This window comes from Odontesthes bonariensis, chromosome 9, assembly GCF_027942865.1.
Source record: "Odontesthes bonariensis isolate fOdoBon6 chromosome 9, fOdoBon6.hap1, whole genome shotgun sequence".
Lineage (NCBI taxonomy): Eukaryota > Metazoa > Chordata > Actinopteri > Atheriniformes > Atherinopsidae > Odontesthes > Odontesthes bonariensis.
Genome location: NC_134514.1, coordinates 231,246 through 252,287, shown reverse-complemented (window position 1 = coordinate 252,287; position 21,042 = coordinate 231,246). Strand labels below are relative to the sequence as shown.

Here is a 21,042-nt window from a genome sequence, read left to right as displayed (position 1 = left end):
CTCACATATCAGATGTAGCGTTACTTGATCAAATATAAGGATTTACCAGAAGTTCTCACTGTCTTAATAAACCTTTAACCTCGGATGTAGGGCACCACCTTAAAGAAGGAAAAACAGAATCTTACGATTCTGGGATGTTAAATTAATGTTTCAGTTAATAATCAGTTTAATAATAATTATTAATAATCAGTCTCATATCTCACTACTTTGGTGAATTCTGGTTTGGTTGGACAGACATTACGCAAAGAAAGCATACGACACAACCTGTGATTATACATATATATAGATATATGAACTATTTATTAAACGATATGACCAAAGACATGAACCTTAAAACAAACAGGAGATGCACTGAATATGGGTGATTATAAACAACACTTAGTGAACGGAAAATAAAATGTGGGGAATGGAGAGATATTGGCTTACTGTTTGAAGCTAAAGACGGACATCTCGGATTCATTTATCATTCTAACAGTGAAAGTCTCACCCATCTAACCGTCTGTAGGATGAAAAAACGGGTCGACCTTACTTTACTAAAGTCCTGTTAGTCAGCTCGCAACACAGCAGTTGGTAGCCACACGGGGTCCGAGGGGGTTTCCCTCGGTTCTCTCAGGGCCTTCCTTTGGTTGTGGATGACTTCAGCGGACTTTGCAGTTGCCTGGACGGTCGCTTCTTTCCACCGGGAAATGGGAACTGGCTGGTGTCGAGGACTTCACCTACAGAATGATAAAACTGTCCGAGTGTCAGAGTTGGTCGGTTGCTGACCAGTTTCTGATGAGGTGAACTTAGGTTCACAGAATGTTAACAAAAGTTGTGATCTGGTATGAGAAGATAAAATGTAGCATGAAAACTAAAGATTCCTGTCAAACATGCCACAAACATGGTGGGCACCACCACAGATTGAACTTTAGGTTAACATATTAAGCCAGAGTTGTGAAGCGGAGTAAAATCCTCAGTGGAAACTCCTTCATGATGAAATCGGGTCTGTGCTACCACCTGTTTTTAGAATATACTTCAGTCCCATTCCTGTCGTCTCCGGCTCCTGTAGAAGGTTTCACAGAACCAAACGCCACCTAAATAACCTCTCTAATATAACAAATATAATAATGAATATAATAATAAGCTCTGTAAGACACTCTCTACTCCAGTGTTTCTCATTTCCGGTCCTCGGGACCCACTGCCCTGCATGTTTTGGATGTTTCCCTCCTCCAGCACACCTGATTCAAATGATCAACTCGTCATCAAGCTCTGCAGTGGCCTGATCAGGAGCCATTCATTTGAATCAGGGATTCAATCAGCCTAAAAAAGCACACGTCACCCCTCTGTTCATTGAGCTCCTCTGGCTACCCTTAGCCGCCCGCATCAATTTCAACTCCCTGATGTTAGCCTACAGAGTCCTGAATGGAACGGCTCCCATCTACCCGAATGCTCTCACAAAGGCTTATGTCAGGACTCGGTTGTCCTCCAGCAGCGCCTACACCACACTGAAGACCATCCAGACTCTGTTCATGTGTCGTTCAACGATGGTGGAATGACCTACTGAGCGCTACCAGAACAGATAGTACCTGAATATCTTCAAACTCTTGCCCAGCTCTTGAGAGAGCATCTCCTCCCCAAGCACTGACCCTGTACCTCCCTCTATGCCTGAACTGAATCTTTGCACCGTCACCTCTGACAGAGTCTGACTGGTGGTTTTGCCTCTATGTAGCTTATTGTTAGCTTTGATGTTAGCTTTGATGTTAGCTTATTGTGAGCTTTGATGTTAGCTTATTGTTAGCTTTGATGTTAGCTTTGATGTCAGCTTTGATGTTAGCTTTGATGTTAGCTTATTGTTAGCTTTGATGTTAGCTGTAATGTTAGCTTTGATTTTAGCTTATTGTTAGCTCTGATGTTAGCTTTGATGTTGGCTTATTGTTAGCTTTGATGTTAGCTGTAATGTTATAGCCTGATTGGGATGAAAGCAGCTGCTAATGCAGAAACATAGTGAACATTTTTCCCAGCAGCAGGATGATGACTGAAGCTCTTTCTAACTGTTCTCTGGTTCCACAGAGTTTTAAACAGACTTCTTATTCTGCACTTTGTTCCGTCACACTGATGCATGTCAACATCTGGACAGTCGGGGGAGGGGCTGCTGACCGTCAGCTATGACAACACTGAGCTGCAGGTGCTGTTTGTCAGATGTGACCTTTGACCTCTGTTCTGCTGCTGCTGTGACGCCCGATAGTCAATATTTGAACTGTGGTTAGCGATCAGTCCCCCGACTGGACTCCTGTCCTCCATTTTACCCGAGGAGCCGAGGAAAACATGACGCCGTCCACGACCGCGAGTCTGGGCCTGTGCGCCCTGCTGACCTGCTCCACGCTGATCCAGTGCTCAGGTTAGAACCGGTGAGAACCGGTTAGAACCGGTGAGACGTTAACGTTAACGAACCGGCAGAATGGCACTAAGGGGTCCCGACTGTACTGATACTGTGCCGGTACTGTTCTGATACTTTGAGGTGTTTTGGTGCCACAGGTGAGCCTTTGAGGTGTTTTGGTTCTTTCGCCCCCCTCAGTGTTCCTGGATCCGCCCACAGCTGCTCAGGTGCTCCGCCCCTCCACCAGGTGGCGCCGAGCAAACTCCGCCTTCTTGGAGGAGATGCTGCCAGGAGACCTGGAAAGGGAGTGCTGGGAGGAGCTCTGCTCCCAGGAGGAGGCTGCGGAGATCTTCCAGACCCACGAAAAGACGGTACGGACCCACTGAGGGCCGAACTGAGGGCCGAACTGAGGGCCAAACTGAGGGCCCCACAGAGTTTCACAAAACTGATATTCTGAAGTGTCATTATGGGTGCCAATGCCAAAGGCATTAGACACACATATTACTCTATTGCCAGACTCTTATTTTTCCGTTTCCGCCCTAAAGTTCGGCGTGCTACTAGTCTGGCAGCGACGGTCCAACTGACATAAAAAGCACACCGCTGCGTGCGCATCGATCGGGAATGGTGTGCAATGACTTTTGGCTCTCATTAGTCAAAAGAAATTCTGGCAAAATGGGAAAAAGTTGGAAAATTGCGGATGGGAAAATCGATGGAAATGAAAAAAATTGAGCACCAAAATGGCCTATTTTAGAGGCCTTATAACTCAGCCATAAAGCAGAACCCAGACCTCATTCAAACTTTATATGTGACAGGAGACTCTCAGCTTTAACTGAACTAAAGGGTTTGTTGATACATTATACAACGTACCACAACAGCAGTTTACGTTTTAGGGAGACGACATCTCAGCTGAGGTGTCTCTCCCACTCTGTTTCTCACTCGACCGCATCAATTCCTCAAACAAATGTCTCTCATGTCCGAAATATCTGCCCGATTTGAAAATTTTTTACTTACAAAAACGACAAAAACGTAGGCATTTTTGTCCTCTTTCACCCAAAGTCACACTCATTGAGCTCTGCCAAACATATGTCTCACAAATTGCCTCTGAGCGCAGAGGTCGCCTCTCCATTTCCATTATAAACGCCTAAAATCATAAAATCAATGTATAAAAATTATTTTAAAACTGCCATAGAAAACAAGCCACACATAGTAGCCAAATGAAAATTACACCGCTGGCTTCTGCCGTCTCTTGGGACGCTGACGGTTCAAGAATTATTCGGATACGATTTTTACTTTTCGAACAGCGACCGTTTGTTCGAGACAGTCGAGTGCAGTCAAAATTAGTCTTAATTTTAAGAAGCCATAGTGTGTGTCACATATGTCAGTTTGACGAGTCGCAACTGGTTCCGTCTCCGTAGCGACGCATTAGGGGCCCGCACCTGCTCCTGTTACCGGGGCAACGAGCCGCACCTGCTCCTGTTACCAGGGCAACGCCTTGTTAGCCTGCTCTGTTCTGAGACTGCTTATGAGGGCAGAGCCAAGATGTTTGCCCTGTTATAACAGCTTCATGTTATAAATCTGATCTGCTTTTCTCCTTTAAACTGATAGTGAGGGGAAGTTTGAAAATACCCACAATGCAATGGGAAAATGCATTGAAAAGAACTTACCGAGGCCATTTTGAAAATGCCATTAAAGCTGTATTTTAAACAGGACCTTGATAAAAAATGATATAACTGTCTACAGCAGACCTGTCTTCTCCCTTTTGGGACTCGCAGAGGTGCAAAATTCAATGGAAAAATCAATTGAAAAGCACTTAAATAGCCCCAAAATGCATTTAGAAAATGCCAAAAAAGCTGTTTTTTAAACAGGACCTTGATAAAAATGATAGAGCTATCTTCTCCATTTTGGGACAGGCAGAAGTAAAAAATGCAATGGGAAAATCGATTGAAAACCATTTAATGACCCAAAAATGCCAAAAACTGCCCTGTTTTGGAGGCCTCATAACTCAGCCATACGACATCACAGAGACCTTATTCAAAGTTTATATGTGACAGGAGACTGAACTGAACTTTTTTTTTTTTTATAGGGCGGGCAGTAGATTGGCACCCATCGAAATTTCTTCAGAAATTTTCTAGGTCATATTCATATGTATTTTTGATGAAACCAAATATGATTCAGCTTGACTACAGACCTGTTCAGACCTCCTCAGATCGGCTATATTTCCAGGTGCTGTTGTGTTGTTGACTGTAAGCCGTTATTAACTCTGAATTTCTCGTCCCACAGATGGAGTTTTGGTACAGATACAAAAGTAAGTGCACCCTCATCAGAAACAGGTTTCATTACAGGGTTCATACATCAGTGACCTGACTGGCAGCTGGTTTGGAACTGATGCAAAGCTCTTTCTTTTACAGAACAAAGTCCAGATTATATTACATGCTCTTCTGGAGCGTCTCATGAGGTCACATGACCTCCACTCATGACTGAATGTGTTGCCTTCAGAGCTAAATCATCTAAAACTGCCCTGTGTGTTGTAGATCTGAACCCCTGTCACACCAACCCCTGTCTGAATGGGGGCATCTGCAGACTGGACCGAGGAGACTTCATATGTCTGTGTCCTCCCCAGTATCATGGCAAGACCTGTGACTCAGGTAAGGAGCACCTGAGACTGAGGTAAATAACACCTGAACACACCTGAAGACACACCTGAACACACCTGAACACACTGTTTTGTGTTGTGTGCAGTGGTCTTGGACTGTCACTATAGAAACGGCGGCTGTCTGCAGTTCTGCAAAGACCTGGCAGGAGGCGCTGGAGTTCAGTGTGGCTGCGCTGACGGATTCAGGCTGGAGACAGACGGAAAGAGCTGCTCACCAAAAGGTAACAAACACACACCTGAAACACACCTGACCTGACACTATGGATGGGAATTGATGTGATTTTTACGATTCCAATTCCATTTTTGATTCTGCTTAACGATTCGGTTCTTTGTCGGTTCCTTTATCGATTCTCATTTGGAGAAAAAGGACAACAAACCGGTCGATTAGCATCAACTTTGTTTAGTTTAGAAGTAACACGAGTCATGACCTCACAAACCCAACAACAGTGAGGTCCACATTGGTCTATCCTGGCCTGGGTAATTTAACTCTTCCTGCTCTGGTGAAAGGAGAAGCTGGAGGTAGAGGTGAACTGGGGGTAGTACCACCAGCCTCTGGTAAATGCTTAACACATTGACTCCCAAGTCACGTAAAACTACGTTTTTACTGCCCATGCGTTGGCTCCCAAATGGTAAAAATACGTTTTTACGTTTTTTTTATGGATTCTGAATCTATACATTCTAATGCACATTCTGTGTGATTTTTGTAATTATGTGATGAACAGAACTGACATAGATGGCAGTCAAAAACTGGTGTCATCATCGGGACATTTTGATCATTACGCCAATGGCTTTGCGTCAACTCAAGAACAATTTTGATAACGCTGCATTGATTGTTGTGCATTTCCGCATTTTGTCCAATCGCACGTGTCGGTTTCCAGAGGCTGGCGGTAAAGTAACATAAACAAACAACAAGAAGGAGAAGAGGACACGCGACAAGTCTAAGGAGGCGGTCTTATGAACAGGTTAGCTTTGCAACATGCGACACGACGCAAATCCTCTGACCCGGATGTGTAAGTATCTAAAGTGCGACAGGCTGAAAGAGCGCACGTTTCACAAAAGCCCCGATATCTCAGTTTGTTGTTGATTTTGGTGGATACCCGCCTTGGTTTAGCTAAGGATAGCTCGCTAATGGCGGCACCTAGAGACACGCAGTTTTGACCCACAAAGAGTTTAAAGTCTCAGCTTTCAAACGAGCCATAACATGTTTCAGTGGCCCTATCACATAATATGCTGTGACTGTACAAAAAACGTAAAAAAAATGGTTTAGAACGCTGGGATTCTTCGACATAATTCTGTAAAAACCGCTGGTAGTCAATGTGTTAACTAGCTGTTCTGTGACTGTTTTTTCTATAACCTTTGAAATGGCCGGCAGTATACTAATGGGTCTATAATTGGTGACATCCTGTTTGTCCCCAGCTTTAAAGTGACCATCTGGGATTTTGGACACAGGACCTCATTTCCGAGTCAGCCAGGGTGTAAGAAATGTGTCCAGAACGTTTTTTTTGCATTCCATGCAGTCCTTGTGAAATCCCATATCCCTGTTGCTAAGCTAGCGCAAGTGAACGGCTATGCTCTAGCCTGTCCCAAAAACAGTCTTATCCAGTTTAAACAACATTCAAAACAAAACCGTAATTATGCCAGGCTCCGAATGTAAATGTTTGTCTTCATATAATGAGGTTTGAAATAAAACCGACCTAGCACTGCCTGGATTTTAGAATGTTGAGGGACTATTTTCTCGGGGTCAGCGGAATTTTACCTCGCTGTCTTCAGTTGTGATGTAACCACACTGTCATCAACAGGGAGCCGCAAGAGAGATTGATGGTGATCAAACACAATTTCAAGGTTGGTTAACTTCCTAAACGCCCCCATCAACACATATATTTGCATCGATAACCTGCCATGATAATTGAGTTGCTTTCAGTGTTAAATAAATAGGTTTAGAGTGTTTTCGGGACAGGCTAGAGCATAGCCGTTCACTTGCGCTAGCTTAGCAACAGGAACACGAGATTTCACAAGGACTGCATGGAATGTAAAAAAACCCACCTGGACACATTTCTTACACCCTTGCTGACTTGGAAATGAGGTCCTGTGTCCAAAATCCCGGATGGTCACTTTAAAGATTGGTGTTACTATAGCTGATTTTAACACATTAGGGAAATAGTTTTCTTCTAAAGACTTATTTACAATGTGAGTTATGGGAGTGGTTAGGACATCTTTAAATTTCTTTAGGAGAAAAGTGTCAATGCCCCAGATGTCTTTTGCTTTGGAGTTGGATATTGTTGATAAAATTTGATTTATTTTTTCTTCATCTATTAGATTAAAATTCAAAGATGAGGCTGTGTGGGATCTATCTAGATTCACTGATGGACTAGGGTCTGATATGCCGCCACACAATTCTAAAACAAATTTAATAAAATAATCATTAAAACTATTTCCTATTTTTAAACTATCATTTTGCAATGCACCATTTATTTTAAGATGAAGGGGTAGACTCTCTTTGTGTTCTTTTCCCGAGAGTTGATCAATGGTTCTCCATAGTAATTTTGAGTTACATTTGGCTTGTTTTATAATGTCAAGAAAATAGTTTGCTCTGGCCTTCCTCAATTCTGATGTGGCCTTGTTTCTAAGGCCTTTGAATAACAAGCGGTCAGTATCTAGACCAGACTTCAGGGATTTTTTCAGTGCTGCATCCCTTTGTTTAATAAGTTTTAATAATGAGGTGTTAAACCAGGGCAGTGTTCGTTTTTTATGTTTAAGAGGGATGTTTTTGGTGTATTTGGATAATAGACCTTTGATAGTATCCAGTAGGTCTTTGCATGCCTGTTCACAATTATTATCCTTAACTACATTACCCCTATGTGTTTGCCTAAAATCTGTTTCCAAGTGCTGCATTTGTGTCTTAGGAATGAGTGAGATGTATTGTTTTCCTCCTGGTGTGTTGTTTCTATGTCGTTTTTTTGACAGCTGTCTTATTACTACAGTAAGATTGTGGTCTGATAGACCAGTAATTAAATCATATGTTTTAGATATGCGTTCTCTTTTATTTGAAAATATTAAATCCAGTAGTGTCTTTGAAGACCGTGTTATCCTAGTTGGATTTTCAATCAACTGGGTTAAGTGAAATTTATTTGCCATATTTTTTTGTTTTTTTCTTCTCGTTTTGTCTAGCCAGTTTAAATTAAAATCACCCATTAGTAGCACTTCTTTGCCACTACATGCTTTGAGTACATCAGACAATTTATCAAAAAACATATCATTATCAGACGGTGGTCGATAAAGAGCAATAACATTGAATGACATTTCAGGAGAAAGACTAATAGTGATACCAACACATTCAAAATCATTTGGCAGATCAAGCTGTTTACACTGAAATAGTTCCTTTACATAGATCATGACCCCGCCCCCTTTGCCATGTCCACGGTCACGTCTGAAAACTCGGTAACCTGGGATATTGTACACACCCGATGGCGTAGTTGAGTTTAACCAAGTTTCGGATAGACACAGATAATCGAAGTTTGAGTCTGTCAGAAGATGTTCGATTTGTTCCGTTTTGGATTTTAAGCTCCGTATATTCAAATGTCCGCCAAAAATCCCCTTGGGCTTTAGCTTTGGATCCCAGAGAACTCGCGCATGATTGACAGTCTGAAACATCCTAGTTTTATGTTGTTTAATTGCCGCAATACCCCGACTGCAAGTCTGTGCGGATTTCGAGGGTGAAGTAAGCTGTCCCCATTTCATATTATCCAGTTTTAGTTCAGCGTTACCTTGTGCTGTGGCATAGTCAAGCAGCCCGCCATTGGAAAGTTGGAGCACAGCTTCTGTAGCCTGCCCAAGGCCTCCAGGTGTAGCGTGGCGAAGCTGCTGGCCATGTTCAAGTCCCAGCGGAGTTTGATGTTGTTTATCCTGCGGAAGCATACTGTTTCCCGGCCCAGGGTTGAGATGAATGTCGCCGCAGAGGAGGAGGATGGTGCACAGCATCGTTGCGAATCTTCGATCACCGGGAGATGTTTTATTCCCTTCTGCTTGCCTAAGTCGATAACGCGCAATCTCTACGTGCCCGTTTGTCAGAACGTTGGAATACAAGGTGAAAAGGTTCCATGAGTCGTGCGTAAAGTGAGAAGCGCTGTGCTGTGTCTCCGTGCAGGATCTCAAGCAGGCCGCTTGCCAGCTTCCCCACAGAGGTAGGACGATCACCATCATTAGATACATTCCCAGCGAGAGAGTATTTGATAATTCTTGTTGTCTGGTGTTAATCAGTGTAGTCCATAATGATTGCCAGCTAACTTTAATTTCAATTCATTTTTATTTATATAGCGCCAAATACAACAAATGTCATCTCAAGGCACTTAGATAGTAAATCCAATTCAGGCCAATTGGAATTCAATTAATTAATAATAATCATAATTCATAAAATAATCCAATTCGTTCATATAGAGCCAATTCAAAAACAATTTCCTAGCTAAGAAAACCAACAGATTGCACTGAAAACTTTTTGTTTTTTGGTCCAATCTCCCAGCCTGAGCGTGCCTGAGGCGACTGTGGAGAGAAACGACTCCCTTTTAACAGGAAGAAACCTCTGGCAGAACCAGACTCAGGAAGGGTGGCCATCCGCCTCCACCAGCTGGGGTTTGAGAAGACAGAAAGGGGGGGGGGGCACTGTAACACCATTCAAAGGATATCTGTTGGAACAGGGAAACACGAGTTAATGACCACAATAATATCACATATACATAAAGAGAGTAAAGTGAGGAAAGGTGTGACAGATGAGGCCCCCCAGCAGTCTAGGCCTATAGCAGCTTAACTATGGGATGTTTCAGGATCACCTGAGCCATCCCTATTCAAGGTAAACACAAGAAACTTGTGCTAACGAAAAAATAAATAAATAAAGGACCAGACTCAGTGAGTAATTCCCTATACTCCCTATATAGATCTGCTCCTCACACCACAACAACCATCTTTTTACAGCCACAAGCTACCTCAGCCTCTCACCAACTGCACACCAGTCACAGCGGGGTGGGGATGCAAACCCTGGTTCGGGTAGGGGGAGAAATAAAAGAGGTAAGATAAGCAGGAATGGGATTCAAACCCTGGTTCGGGTAGGGGGTAATGAAAGTATAGAGGGTGCCAGAGGTGGAGGCAGAACAAGACACACTAGCAGACACACTATCAGATTCAACAGACCTAACTATAAGCTTTATAAAAAAGGAAAGTTTTAAGCCTGGTCTTAAAAGTGGAAAGGGTGTCTGCTTCCCGGACATTTACTGGCAGCTTATTCCACAATAGAGGGGCCTGATAACTGAAGGCTCTGCCTCCCATTCTACTTTTAGAAACTCTGGGAACCTCAAGTAAACCTGCAGTTTGGGAACGAAGTGCTCTGTTAGGAAAATATCTTACAATGAGATCTTTAAGATATGATGGAGCTCGGTCATTAAGAGCTTTATATATAAGGAGAAGAATCTTAAATTCTATTCTGAATTTAACAGGGAGCCAATGAAGAGAAGCTAAAACTGGAGAAATATGATCTCTCCTGTTAGTTCTCATCAGAACTCTGGCTGCAGCATTTTGGATCAGCTGGAGGCTTTTCAGAGAATATGTGGGACAGCCCAATAATAAAGAATTACAGTAGTCCAATCTTGAAGTAACAAATGCATGGACTAGTTTTTCTGCATCACTCTGAGACAAGATGTTCCTGATTTTAACAATATTACGAAGATGAAAGAAGGCAGTCCTAGAAACCTGTTTTATATGCGAGTCAAATGATAAGTTCTGGTCAAAAATAACTCCAAGGTTCCTCACTGTAGAACTAGAAGCCAAGGAAATACCATCTAGAGTAACTATATAGCTAGACAATTTCTCCCTGAAGCGCTCAGGTCCAAAGATAACGACTTCAGTTTTGTCTGAATTTAGAAGCAGACAGTTCTGAGTCATCCAGGTCTTTATGTCTTTAAGACATGCTTGTAGTCTGACCAACCTATTGGGTTCATCTGGTTTTATAGATAAGTACAGCTGAGTATCATCAGCATAGCAATGGAAATTTATGCCATGCTGTCTAATAATGTTACCTAATGGAAGCATGTATAAAGTAAAAAGAATCGGTCCAAGCACAGAACCCTGGGGAACTCCATGACTTACTCTGGTGTGTGAGGAAGATTCTTCATTTACAAGAACAAACTGAAATCTATCAGATAAATATGACTTAAACCAGCCTAATGCAGTTCCTTTAATCCCAATAACATGTTCAAGTCTGTGTAATAAGATACTGTGATCGACCGTATCAAATGCAGCACTGAGATCCAACAGGACAAGCACAGACACAAGTCCGCTATCAGAGGCTAAGAGGAGATCATTGGTAACTTTCAGCAGTGCAGTTTCTGTGCTATGATGCACTCTGAATCCTGACTGAAACTCTTCAAACAGATTATTTCTGTGGAAATGATCACAAAGCTGAGCTGCAACTATTTTTTCAAGAACTTTAGACATAAAAGGAAGATTGGATATAGGTCTATAATGAGCCAACACTTCTGAATCAAGAGTAGGTTTTTTAAGTAAAGGTTTAATTACAGCAACCTTAAAAGTCTGAGGTACATATCCCGTCAACAAAGACAGATTGATCAAATCCAATATGGAAGTGTCAATTAATGGGAAAACCTCCTTGAACAGTCTGGTTGGGATTGGGTCTAAAACACAAGTTGATGGTTTAGAAGAGACTATTGCTGTTGTTAGTTCAGAGAGATCAACTGGACAGAAGCCGTCTAAATATAAATCAGGTTCTAAAGATACTTCTAAAGCTGCTGTACCTGATGATACATCACTGATAATAGTGGGAAGGACTCCATCAATCTTCTCTCTGATAGAAACAATTTTATTAATAAAAAAGCTCATGAAATCATCACTGCTGAGAGTTAAAGGAATACCTGGCTCAGCAGAGCTCGGACTCTTAGTCAGACTGGCTACAGTGCTGAAGAGAAACCTGGGATTATTCTTATTCTCTTCTATCAGTGATGAATAATAAGCAGTTCTAGCTTTACGAAGGGCTTTCTTATACATTGTTAAACTATCTTTCCAGACTAACTGAGACTCTTCTAAATTAGAGGAACGCCACTGTCTCTCCAGCTTTGTTGCAGTCTGCTTTAAAGCACGCAGCTGTGAATTATACCAAGGAGCCAACCTCTTCTGACTGATTACCTTCCTTTTCAGAGGGGCAACATTGTCCAGTGCTGTACGCATTGAAACTATAGTGCTGTCAACAAGAGAGTCAAGTGTTGCTGGAGTAAAGTTTAGGTAGTCGTCCTCTGTCATATCTGCACATGGCAGTGAAGAAAAGGATGATGGAATTAATTCTTTAAATCTGGTTACAGCATCCTCTGATAGACACCTTCTATACGTAAATTTCTTCTCAGAAACTGTATAGTCAGGTAATGTAAACTCAAAGGTTTTCAGAAAATGGTCAGATAAGACAGGGTTATGAGGGAACACTGTTAACTGTTCACTCTCAATGCCATAAGTCAGCACAAGATCAAGGGTGTGATTAAGGCAGTGAGTCGGTCCGTGAACACTCTGAGAAAATCCAATAGAGTCCAATATAGAATTAAAGTTCATATTCAGGCTGTCATTTTCAACATCTACATGAATATTAAAGTCACCCACTACAATGACTTTATCTGTACTCAGCACTAACTGGGATAAAAACTCTGAGAATTCAGACAGAAACTCAGAATAAGGGCCAGGTGGACGATACACAACAACAAACACAAGAGGTTTCTGGGATTTCCACTTTGCGTGGGAAAAACTGAGAATCAGAGATTCAAAAGAGCTCAAACTAATCTTGGGTCTGGGACTGATGAGTAACCCTGATCTGAAGATAGCTGCCACTCCTCCTCCTCTGCCTGTGGTTCGAGGAACGTGAACATTTAAACAGTCAGAGGGAGTTGATTCATTAATGCTAACATGATGCTAACATGATGCTAACATGATCCTCCTGCTGCAGCCAGGTTTCTGTAAGACAAAATATATCAATATGATGATCACAAATCAACTTCGAGCGTTTGTACCGCTTGGGCGCCATGTTTACTGTTTACTGTTGGCTGCTGGCTGCGCTGGACTCGCCACGCAACGTTGCGTGGTGACGTCATTCGTGCCCACTGGAATCGATAAGGGAATCGTTTGCAAAATCGCCAAACGATTCCAAGGAATTTAAACACTGGGAACCGGTTCTCAACAAGAACTGGTTTTCGATTCCCATCCCTACCCGACACACACCTGACCCCCGTCCTCTTCCTGCTCAGTGGCGTTCCCCTGTGGTCGTCAGCAGATGGGGGCGCTGTTCCGCACTCGCTCTCTGTGGGGTTCCCCTGAAGATGACAATGTTACCATGGAGACGGACACCATGTCAGACGGCAACATCACGCAGAGCTTGGACCTCCAACTTAACGCCACAGAGAAGTGGGAGCCTTGGATGGCGAACGCTACATTTGAACAGACGGGACAGAACCGGACGGAGGCGCAGACGAGGATAACCTTTCGTATTGTGGGAGGAGATCTGGAGCAACGAGGAGGGAGCCCCTGGCAGGTGTGACATCATCCGTCTGATTACCGAGCAGGACGTCACGTAATGCACGAAACACGCAATGAAATTCTGCCTTCATTCAACTCATCTGATACATTCAGATATATTCTTTGTTAATCTGTGTCACATGGTCAGTTTGAATGGTGTGTCTGGGAGCCATGCTATTCATTTTTGTTTACGTGTGTTTAGGTTTTGATCCACAGGTCTGATGGATTTGGTTTCTGTGGAGGGACTCTGGTTTCTGACCGTTGGGTGGTTTCTGCTGCTCACTGCTTTGAAGAGTCTGCAGACCACGTTACTATAGGTGAGCTCAGTGTTGGACCACAGAGGATGGACATTCAAACAGGTCTGAATCATTCTGAGATCTTTCAGGAACATGAGGGGCCTGCAGGTGGTTTAGTGTTACTGCTCCAGGAAATCAGCAAACAGAAGCCCTGATCCTGTCCTCATTTCTTTATAAAATCTTAGGAAACAGGAAGTGGGTCCCGGGATTTATTGAAACAAGCTCAAACAAAACACAGTACACAATGTTTATTCATTACCGTAGATTTTTGATAGAATCCTCTTGAAAACCCTAAAATGAAGATATTTAGTTTTGCTTTTGATGGTCCTCACTGTACCTGTGCAGCCAGGTGGTCACCTGTTTGTACGAAGGAATGTGTTTGTGTGTCCCTTTAATGAATTAATCTGCATTTTAAACTGAATGTTTAAGGTGTAGCATAATTCTGATGTCATGTGTCTTTGTTCTGTTTCTAACTGTCCGCTCTGTGTGAGACCCGTTCTCAGTTTGACCCCCTTAACCCTAACCACCACCCTAACCCTAACCTCAACCCTACCCTAACCCTTTGACCCCCTTAACCCTAATCATAACCCTAACCTCTAACCCTAACCACCACCCTAGCCCTAACCCTATTTTCCATATGCACTCTTTATCACAAGAAATACATCAACCACAAGCAGCACAACTACCTACTTGGCCCCAACAATCCCCGCCCCCGTCATTTTTACCTTCTCCCCAAAATCCACAAAGACCCTGCCACTTGGACTGTTCCCTTCGAGGTTCCTCCCGGTCGACCAATAGTCTCGGATTGCAACAGCATCACCTACAACATTTCCCAGTACATAGACCATTTCCTCAACCCCCTGTCCACAAAACACCCCAGCTACATCAAGGACACCTACCACTTTATTAATATCATCAGGCCCATGGCAGTCCCCCAACAGGCTTATCTATTTACCATTGACATAGACAGTCTATATACGAACATCAACACAGACCTTGGCATCAAAACCATTCACTCCATCCTCCAAAAATATCCAGACCCCAATAGACCTGATTCGAAACTCATCTAACTTCTCAATCTTTGTTTAAATAATAATGATTTTAACTTTAACAACCAACAATACCTACAAATACACTGGACTGCCATGGGCCAGCGATTTGCACCCTCCTACGCCCACCTTTACATGAGCGAGTGGGAGCGGGGTGCTCTGGCCAAGTGTCCACTACAACCATCCCTCTTCCTCCGATTTCTAGATGACATATTTGGTATATGGCCCCACGATCTCCCAGCATTCCAAGAATTCATTACAATCCTAAATAACCAACACGAATCCATCAAAATCAAACGCACCATAGACCCCAACCAGGTTAATTTCCTCGACACCACTGTCTTCTTTCAAACCCTCAATTTTACCTCCAAATCCATACATACCAAAGTTTACTTCAAGGCCACAGTCACCCACGCACTCTTACACAAAGCCAGTTACCACCCAAAGCACACATTCAAAGGCATCATAAAATCACAGATTATCAGGTTCCACCGCATCTCTTCCCTGACCTCTGACTTTGAAACATCCACCCGCACCCTATTTACCGCCCTCCGCAAAAGACAATATTCCAAAAGATTCCTCAGACATATCAAGAACAGCACCTTGGCCTCCCGTGCTCCTGCTCGCTCCACTCAGTCCATAACCCTTTCCCTTCCTCTTTCCCTAACCCTAACCTTTCCCCCTACCCGAAACAGGGTCTGCATCCCCCTCCCCACCCTAACCCTTTTCCACCATCTCAGACCACTACAAAACAACTCCTCCCCTTAGTCTCCACGTTTTCCCACAGGCTCACCAATCTCCATCAAATAATCAAGTCCCACTTGAAAAAACCACAAGGTCATATACGCCTTCAGGAAGAACCCCAACCTCCAAAACATCCTGGTCAAATCCAAATTCACCCCAAACCATCATCCTTCCTTCCCCGATTTCTTGGACCTTGGACACTCTGTTGGCAGGCCAGTGCACACAACATCTACACAGACAACCCTAACCCACAACCTAACCCTAACCCTAACCCACAACCTAACCCTAACCCTAACCCACAACCTAACCCTAACCCTAACCCACAACCTAACCCTAACCCACAACCCTAACCCACAACCTAACCCTAACCCACAACCTAACCCTAACCACCACCCTGTCGGTGGCTTTGTGTTTGAAGGGGACTTGGATAAGCTGCGTCCTGATCCAGGTGAGCAGCTGATAAAGATCCAGGAAGTCATCGTTCATCCTCATTTCCATTCCTTCACCTTCGACAGTGACATCGCTCTACTGTACCTCGCCCAGCCGGTCGTCAGGGGCCCCACGGCGGTCCCAGCCTGCCTGCCCGACCCCCACCTGTCCAAATACCTGCTGAGGGTAACTATAATGAAACCGTAACTGTCTGTGTGATGGGGGCCCTCAGAGCTGACTGTGTCTGTGTTCAGGAAGAGAATCGGGGAGTGGTGACGGGCTGGGGGGCCACTCAGTACCTTCAGCGCTCCTCTCGGTTCCTGAGGAAGGTGACGCTCCCGGTGGTCAGCCACCAGGCCTGCACTGCCACCACAGAGCAGGTGAGCAGATCCACCTGAGAGCTGCTTTATGCAGCGTCCGCTGAGCCGATCCGAGCTGGAATCAGTGTTAAGTTCTTAAGTGTTTTATGTTTCTTTGTTGGTTTGGTTGACCCGTTCCGTCCCGTGTGTCCTGCAGGTGATCACAGACAACATGTTCTGTGCAGGCTACCTGGAGGCCAGCGTGGACGCCTGCAGCGGCGACAGCGGGGGTCCCTTCGTGGTGCACTACAGAGGGACCTGGTTTCTGACCGGAGTCGTCAGCTGGGGAGAGAAATGTGCTGCCCGGGGGAAGTATGGAGTTTACACCCGACTAGGAAACTTCTTACACTGGATCAGAGACACGATGGAGAGACCGGACCTGAACAGCACCACGAGCTGATGAAGGCATTAAAAACTCATCAGGATCAGACTTACGACTGGACCGGATCCTCACTGTCAGCAATGGATTAACATAACAGGCTTCAGGAGTCAAATACCCTCACATCTGATAATCTACCATAAAGATACAGACATGCAAATCCTGGGTTTTCATTCATCTTTTTTTTATTGAATAAACAAACACAGATGTAACACAAAACTGTCTAATTTAATAGCTGAACATTCTGGTTGTGTAAACTGTACCTGAAATATTTTAAATACTTTATATTCTTTGAGTTTTGTTTTTCAGATCAAATCAGCTTGTAGTTTGCATTTCTAAAACAAATACCAAGTCTAAATATGCTAATGAGTCTCAAGTTCCGAGACAGTTCCTTCAGAGTTTAACCAGCTGTTGACAGGAAACGTGGCCCCAACCAGAGAGCTGTCAGTGGAAACACTGGAACGGATTATAAAACTCTTAGAGAACATAATCCAGCTCAGAGTGTGGCAGAAGATGTTGGATGTTCCCAGTCATCTGCGTTTGATATTTGGAGCAAGAACAAACAAAATGAGAATGTTGTAAAAGGGAAACATATACAGGTCAAAGAGTCAGGACAGAAAACTCAAATGTCTGAGAATAGAAAATGTTCAACTAAAGAAACAGTTAGAGAACAACCAGAGGAGATGGCAGGTAAAGGACCGGGGGAGATGGCAGGTAAAGGACCGGGGGAGATGGCAGGTAAAGGACCAGAGGAGATGGCAGGTAAAGGACCAGAGGAGATGGCAGGTAAAGGACAGGGGAGATGGCAGGTAAAGGACCAGGGGAGATGGCAGGTAAAGGACCAGAGGAGATGGCAGGTAAAGGACCAGAGGAGATGGCAGGTAAAGGATCAGGGGAGATGGCAGGTAAAGGACCGGGGGAGATGGCAGGTAAAGGACCGGGGAAGATGGCAGGTAAAGGACCGGGGGAGATGGCCGGTAAAGGACCGGGGGAGATGGCCGGTAAAGGACCGGGGGAGATGGCAGGTAAAGGACCAGGGGAGATGGCAGGTAAAGGATCAGGGGAGATGGCAGGTAAAGGATCAGGGGAAATGGCAGGTAAAGGATCAGGGGAGATGGCAGGTAAAGGACCGGGGAAGATGGCAGGTAAAGGACCGGGGGAGATGGCAGGTAAAGGACCGGGGGAGATGGCAGGTAAAGGACCAGAGGAGATGGCAGGTAAAGGACCGGGGGAGATGGTAGGTAAAGGACCGGGGGAGATGGCAGGTAAAGGACCGGGGGAGATGGCAGGTAAAGGACCAGAGGAGATGGCAGGTAAAGGATCAGGGGAGATGGCAGGGAAAGGATCAGGGGAGATGGCAGGTAAAGGACCGGGGAAGATGGCAGGTAAAGGATCAGGGGAGATGGCAGGTATAGGACCAGAGGAGATGGCAGGTAAAGGACCGGGGGAGATGGCAGGTAAAGGACCGGGGGAGATGGCAGGTATAGGACCAGAGGAGATGGCAGGTAAAGGACCGGGGGAGATGGCAGGTAAAGGACCGGGGGAGATGGCAGGTAAAGGACCGGGGGAGATGGCAGGTAAAGGACCGGGGGAGATGGCAGGTAAAGGATCAGGGGAGATGGCAGGTAAAGGACCGGGGGAGATGGCAGGTATAGGACCAGAGGAGATGGCAGGTAAAGGACCGGGGGAGATGGCAGGTAAAGGACCGGGGGAGATGGCAGGTAAAGGACCAGGGGAGATGGCAGGTAAAGGACCGGGGGAGATGGCAGGTAAAGGACCGGGGGAGATGGCAGGTAAAGGACCAGAGGAGATGTGAAAGGATTTCACAAACTGAACGTGGAAACGTGGACAAACCTGGAAACTAAATAGTGAACTGGGAGTGATGGGTGAATGAGTGCAGCTGGGGACAATGAACAGGTGAAGTGAATGAAACTAATGAGCAGAACATGGGGACCGATGGAAAAAACAATGGCAAAACTTAACTAAACATGAACTTGAAACTAAGACATGACTAAAACATGATAATACATAGAACTAAGAACATGAGAGTTCTCCTTCCATCAGTCAGAAGGTTTGTTGATGCTGAGCTCATTCTTCAGGATGATGATGCATCTCTTTTCTTCAGGAAAGATATCAGCTCAGTGACACGAGCAGCAAACAGTCGGGATCTCAGTCGGAGTTTAGATTTAGAAACTGAAGAAATTGTTCCAAGCTGAAAACCTGCAGAGCTGATGATGAAGAATTATTGTTTTTAATCATTTTTAAGCAGTTTTAAGCTGAGCTGAAACTATGTTTGGTTAATGAGTCATATTTTCCTCTTTGGTTGTAAATTGTAAAAAAAAAAAAATACAGTTTAACAACATTTTTAGGCACATTTTACAAAGCCAGAATGTTCAGTTGTGAAATTAAACAGTTTTGTCATATTTGTAAAAACATTTTTTACACTGAATAAGCTGATTGAACGTCCTTCAGGTGTGGTGACTCCATCGTTGTGGCGGTTTCTGACCTTGGGGTGACCTTTAACCTTTAACATGCTAACTGTAGCTCTAGGGTTTGGCCTTCTAACCCTTCCCAGGTTGATGGGCAGCAGCAGCTGCTTCTCTGGGATCTTTGCTGATGTCTTTCCTCCTTGGCATCGTGTTAACACACACCTGAATGCTGCACAATTTTTATAGAGCTGCTCACACTGACTGATGATCAGTTAATCAGAGCATTGATCAGCAGCCCCTGGCTGATACTGACCCTCTGAGTTCCTGTGGAAGCAGGAAGGGTTCACTTAGTTTCTCACTGATCCAGTGTTTTGTCTCAGTTTTCCCATAAATAATGACAGTGTAAAATGTAATTTGTTGTTGTTCATTTGTTTGTTGTTAGATTCAATCTAAATTTAACACCTGCTGAGGAAAATATGCATTTTATTATGTCCTGATATGTAAAAGCTTAAAATTGAAAAAGGGTGTACTTTTTCTTTTACCATGTAACTGTAAATTGGTATGGAGCATATTTGCATTTAAAAACCATGAGTGAATCACAGCAAGAAGTAAGACAGTCTTTTACTGCAAACATGATTATTTGAGTTCCTTTAAAAGACCTTTGGTCAGTGTAACATAATAGTACAGAACAGACAGTATAAAATAGCGTGACTTCCTGTGTAAAAAAAACACAATTTGTGTGTAAATATCAGATAACAGAAACATTTAGGAGTGTAAGTCTTCATGTAACTGCTGAAGCTTTTTCATACCTTCTGTGAATTAAAACTTCTCTTCTTCTACGAGAACGTGTGGTTAGAAAAGTCCACGTCTGAAAATGATCAGATCATCTTGTGATCATAACATGTAACACTATCACGGAGTGTGAAAGTTTTTATAAACTCCAACAATGACTGCGTCACCCATTGAAGCTAAACTCTAGAGTTATAATACAACCCTGGTTCTGTTACGATTACATGCAGAACTTTAGAGCGTTGTAGTACTTTGATGATGTAGTGGTGGTAAAAATAATGTTAAAAGATGATGATGAAGACAGTCAAAGACAGACAAGGACAGATTTAAGGGCTGCCTCACTGGGAGGCAGAGTCCAGGTGGCTCTGTATCCACTCCACATATCTATCCACCCGAGTGTAGACTCCGTACACCCTCTGACTCCCGCACTCCTCCGGCCCGCCCCAGGAAACCAATCCAAACACCACCCATCTCTTAGTAATCTCATCCTCCATCACAAATGCCCCCCCGCTGTCCCCAAGGCAGGTATCCCTCCCCCCCTCGAAGAAGCCGGCGCAGAACATGTTGTCGGTGATGTTGTAGTTAGTGGAGCGTGAGGCGTAGCTCGCCTGACACTCGTCCTGAGAAACAACCGGCAGCTTGACATACTGCAGTTGGTTGGCAGTCATCCTAAGGTCTGCTGCAACTGCAGGACCAGAAGTTAAGGTGGAGGAGGGCAGCGAAGAGGACGAGGAAGCGCTGGGGTTGGAGATCCCCCAACCAGCGACTACACCAAGAGAGTTGGGAAGAGGTGACAGAGGGGCAACCTGTGAAGAAAGAGGTCAGAGTTCATGTATTTTCTAAAATAAACTAGACTTAAATAAGACATTTGTGACACATCAACATAATTGACTCAGTGGAGGACATTGAGGGATGATAGGAGACAGCTAGTGGAACACTAACCCAACAGGAGGTAACACTTGGCCAACATGAGGTAACACCAACCCAACAGGAGGTAACACTTGGC

General features: G+C 44.2%; 1 protein-coding gene across 1 annotated transcript; it reads left to right on the top strand.

Moving 5' to 3' along the window:
• The first annotated feature begins 2,304 nt into the window (after positions 1–2,304).
• Positions 2,305–17,133, top strand: LOC142388968 (coagulation factor X). Its single transcript, XM_075474519.1, has 10 exons — positions 2,305–2,377; positions 2,555–2,727; positions 4,637–4,661; positions 4,888–5,001; positions 5,096–5,230; positions 13,295–13,578; positions 13,765–13,879; positions 16,070–16,266; positions 16,335–16,460; positions 16,597–17,133. Exons 1-10 carry the CDS (start codon positions 2,305–2,307, stop codon positions 16,837–16,839), a joined length of 1,485 nt encoding a protein of 494 aa, XP_075330634.1. The 3' UTR covers positions 16,840–17,133.
• Positions 17,134–21,042: the final 3,909 nt, after the last annotated feature.

Excerpts from the sequence above, each read along its gene's own strand:
- LOC142388968 (XM_075474519.1), top strand. The coding sequence starts at position 2,305 with ATGACGCCGTCCACGACCGCGAGTCTGGGCCTGTGCGCCCTGCTGACC. Across the intron at positions 13,579-13,764 it reads GAGGAGGGAGCCCCTGGCAG|GTTTTGATCCACAGGTCTGA; the intron begins GTGTGACATCAT and ends ACGTGTGTTTAG. Across the intron at positions 16,267-16,334 it reads TGTCCAAATACCTGCTGAGG|GAAGAGAATCGGGGAGTGGT; the intron begins GTAACTATAATG and ends GTCTGTGTTCAG.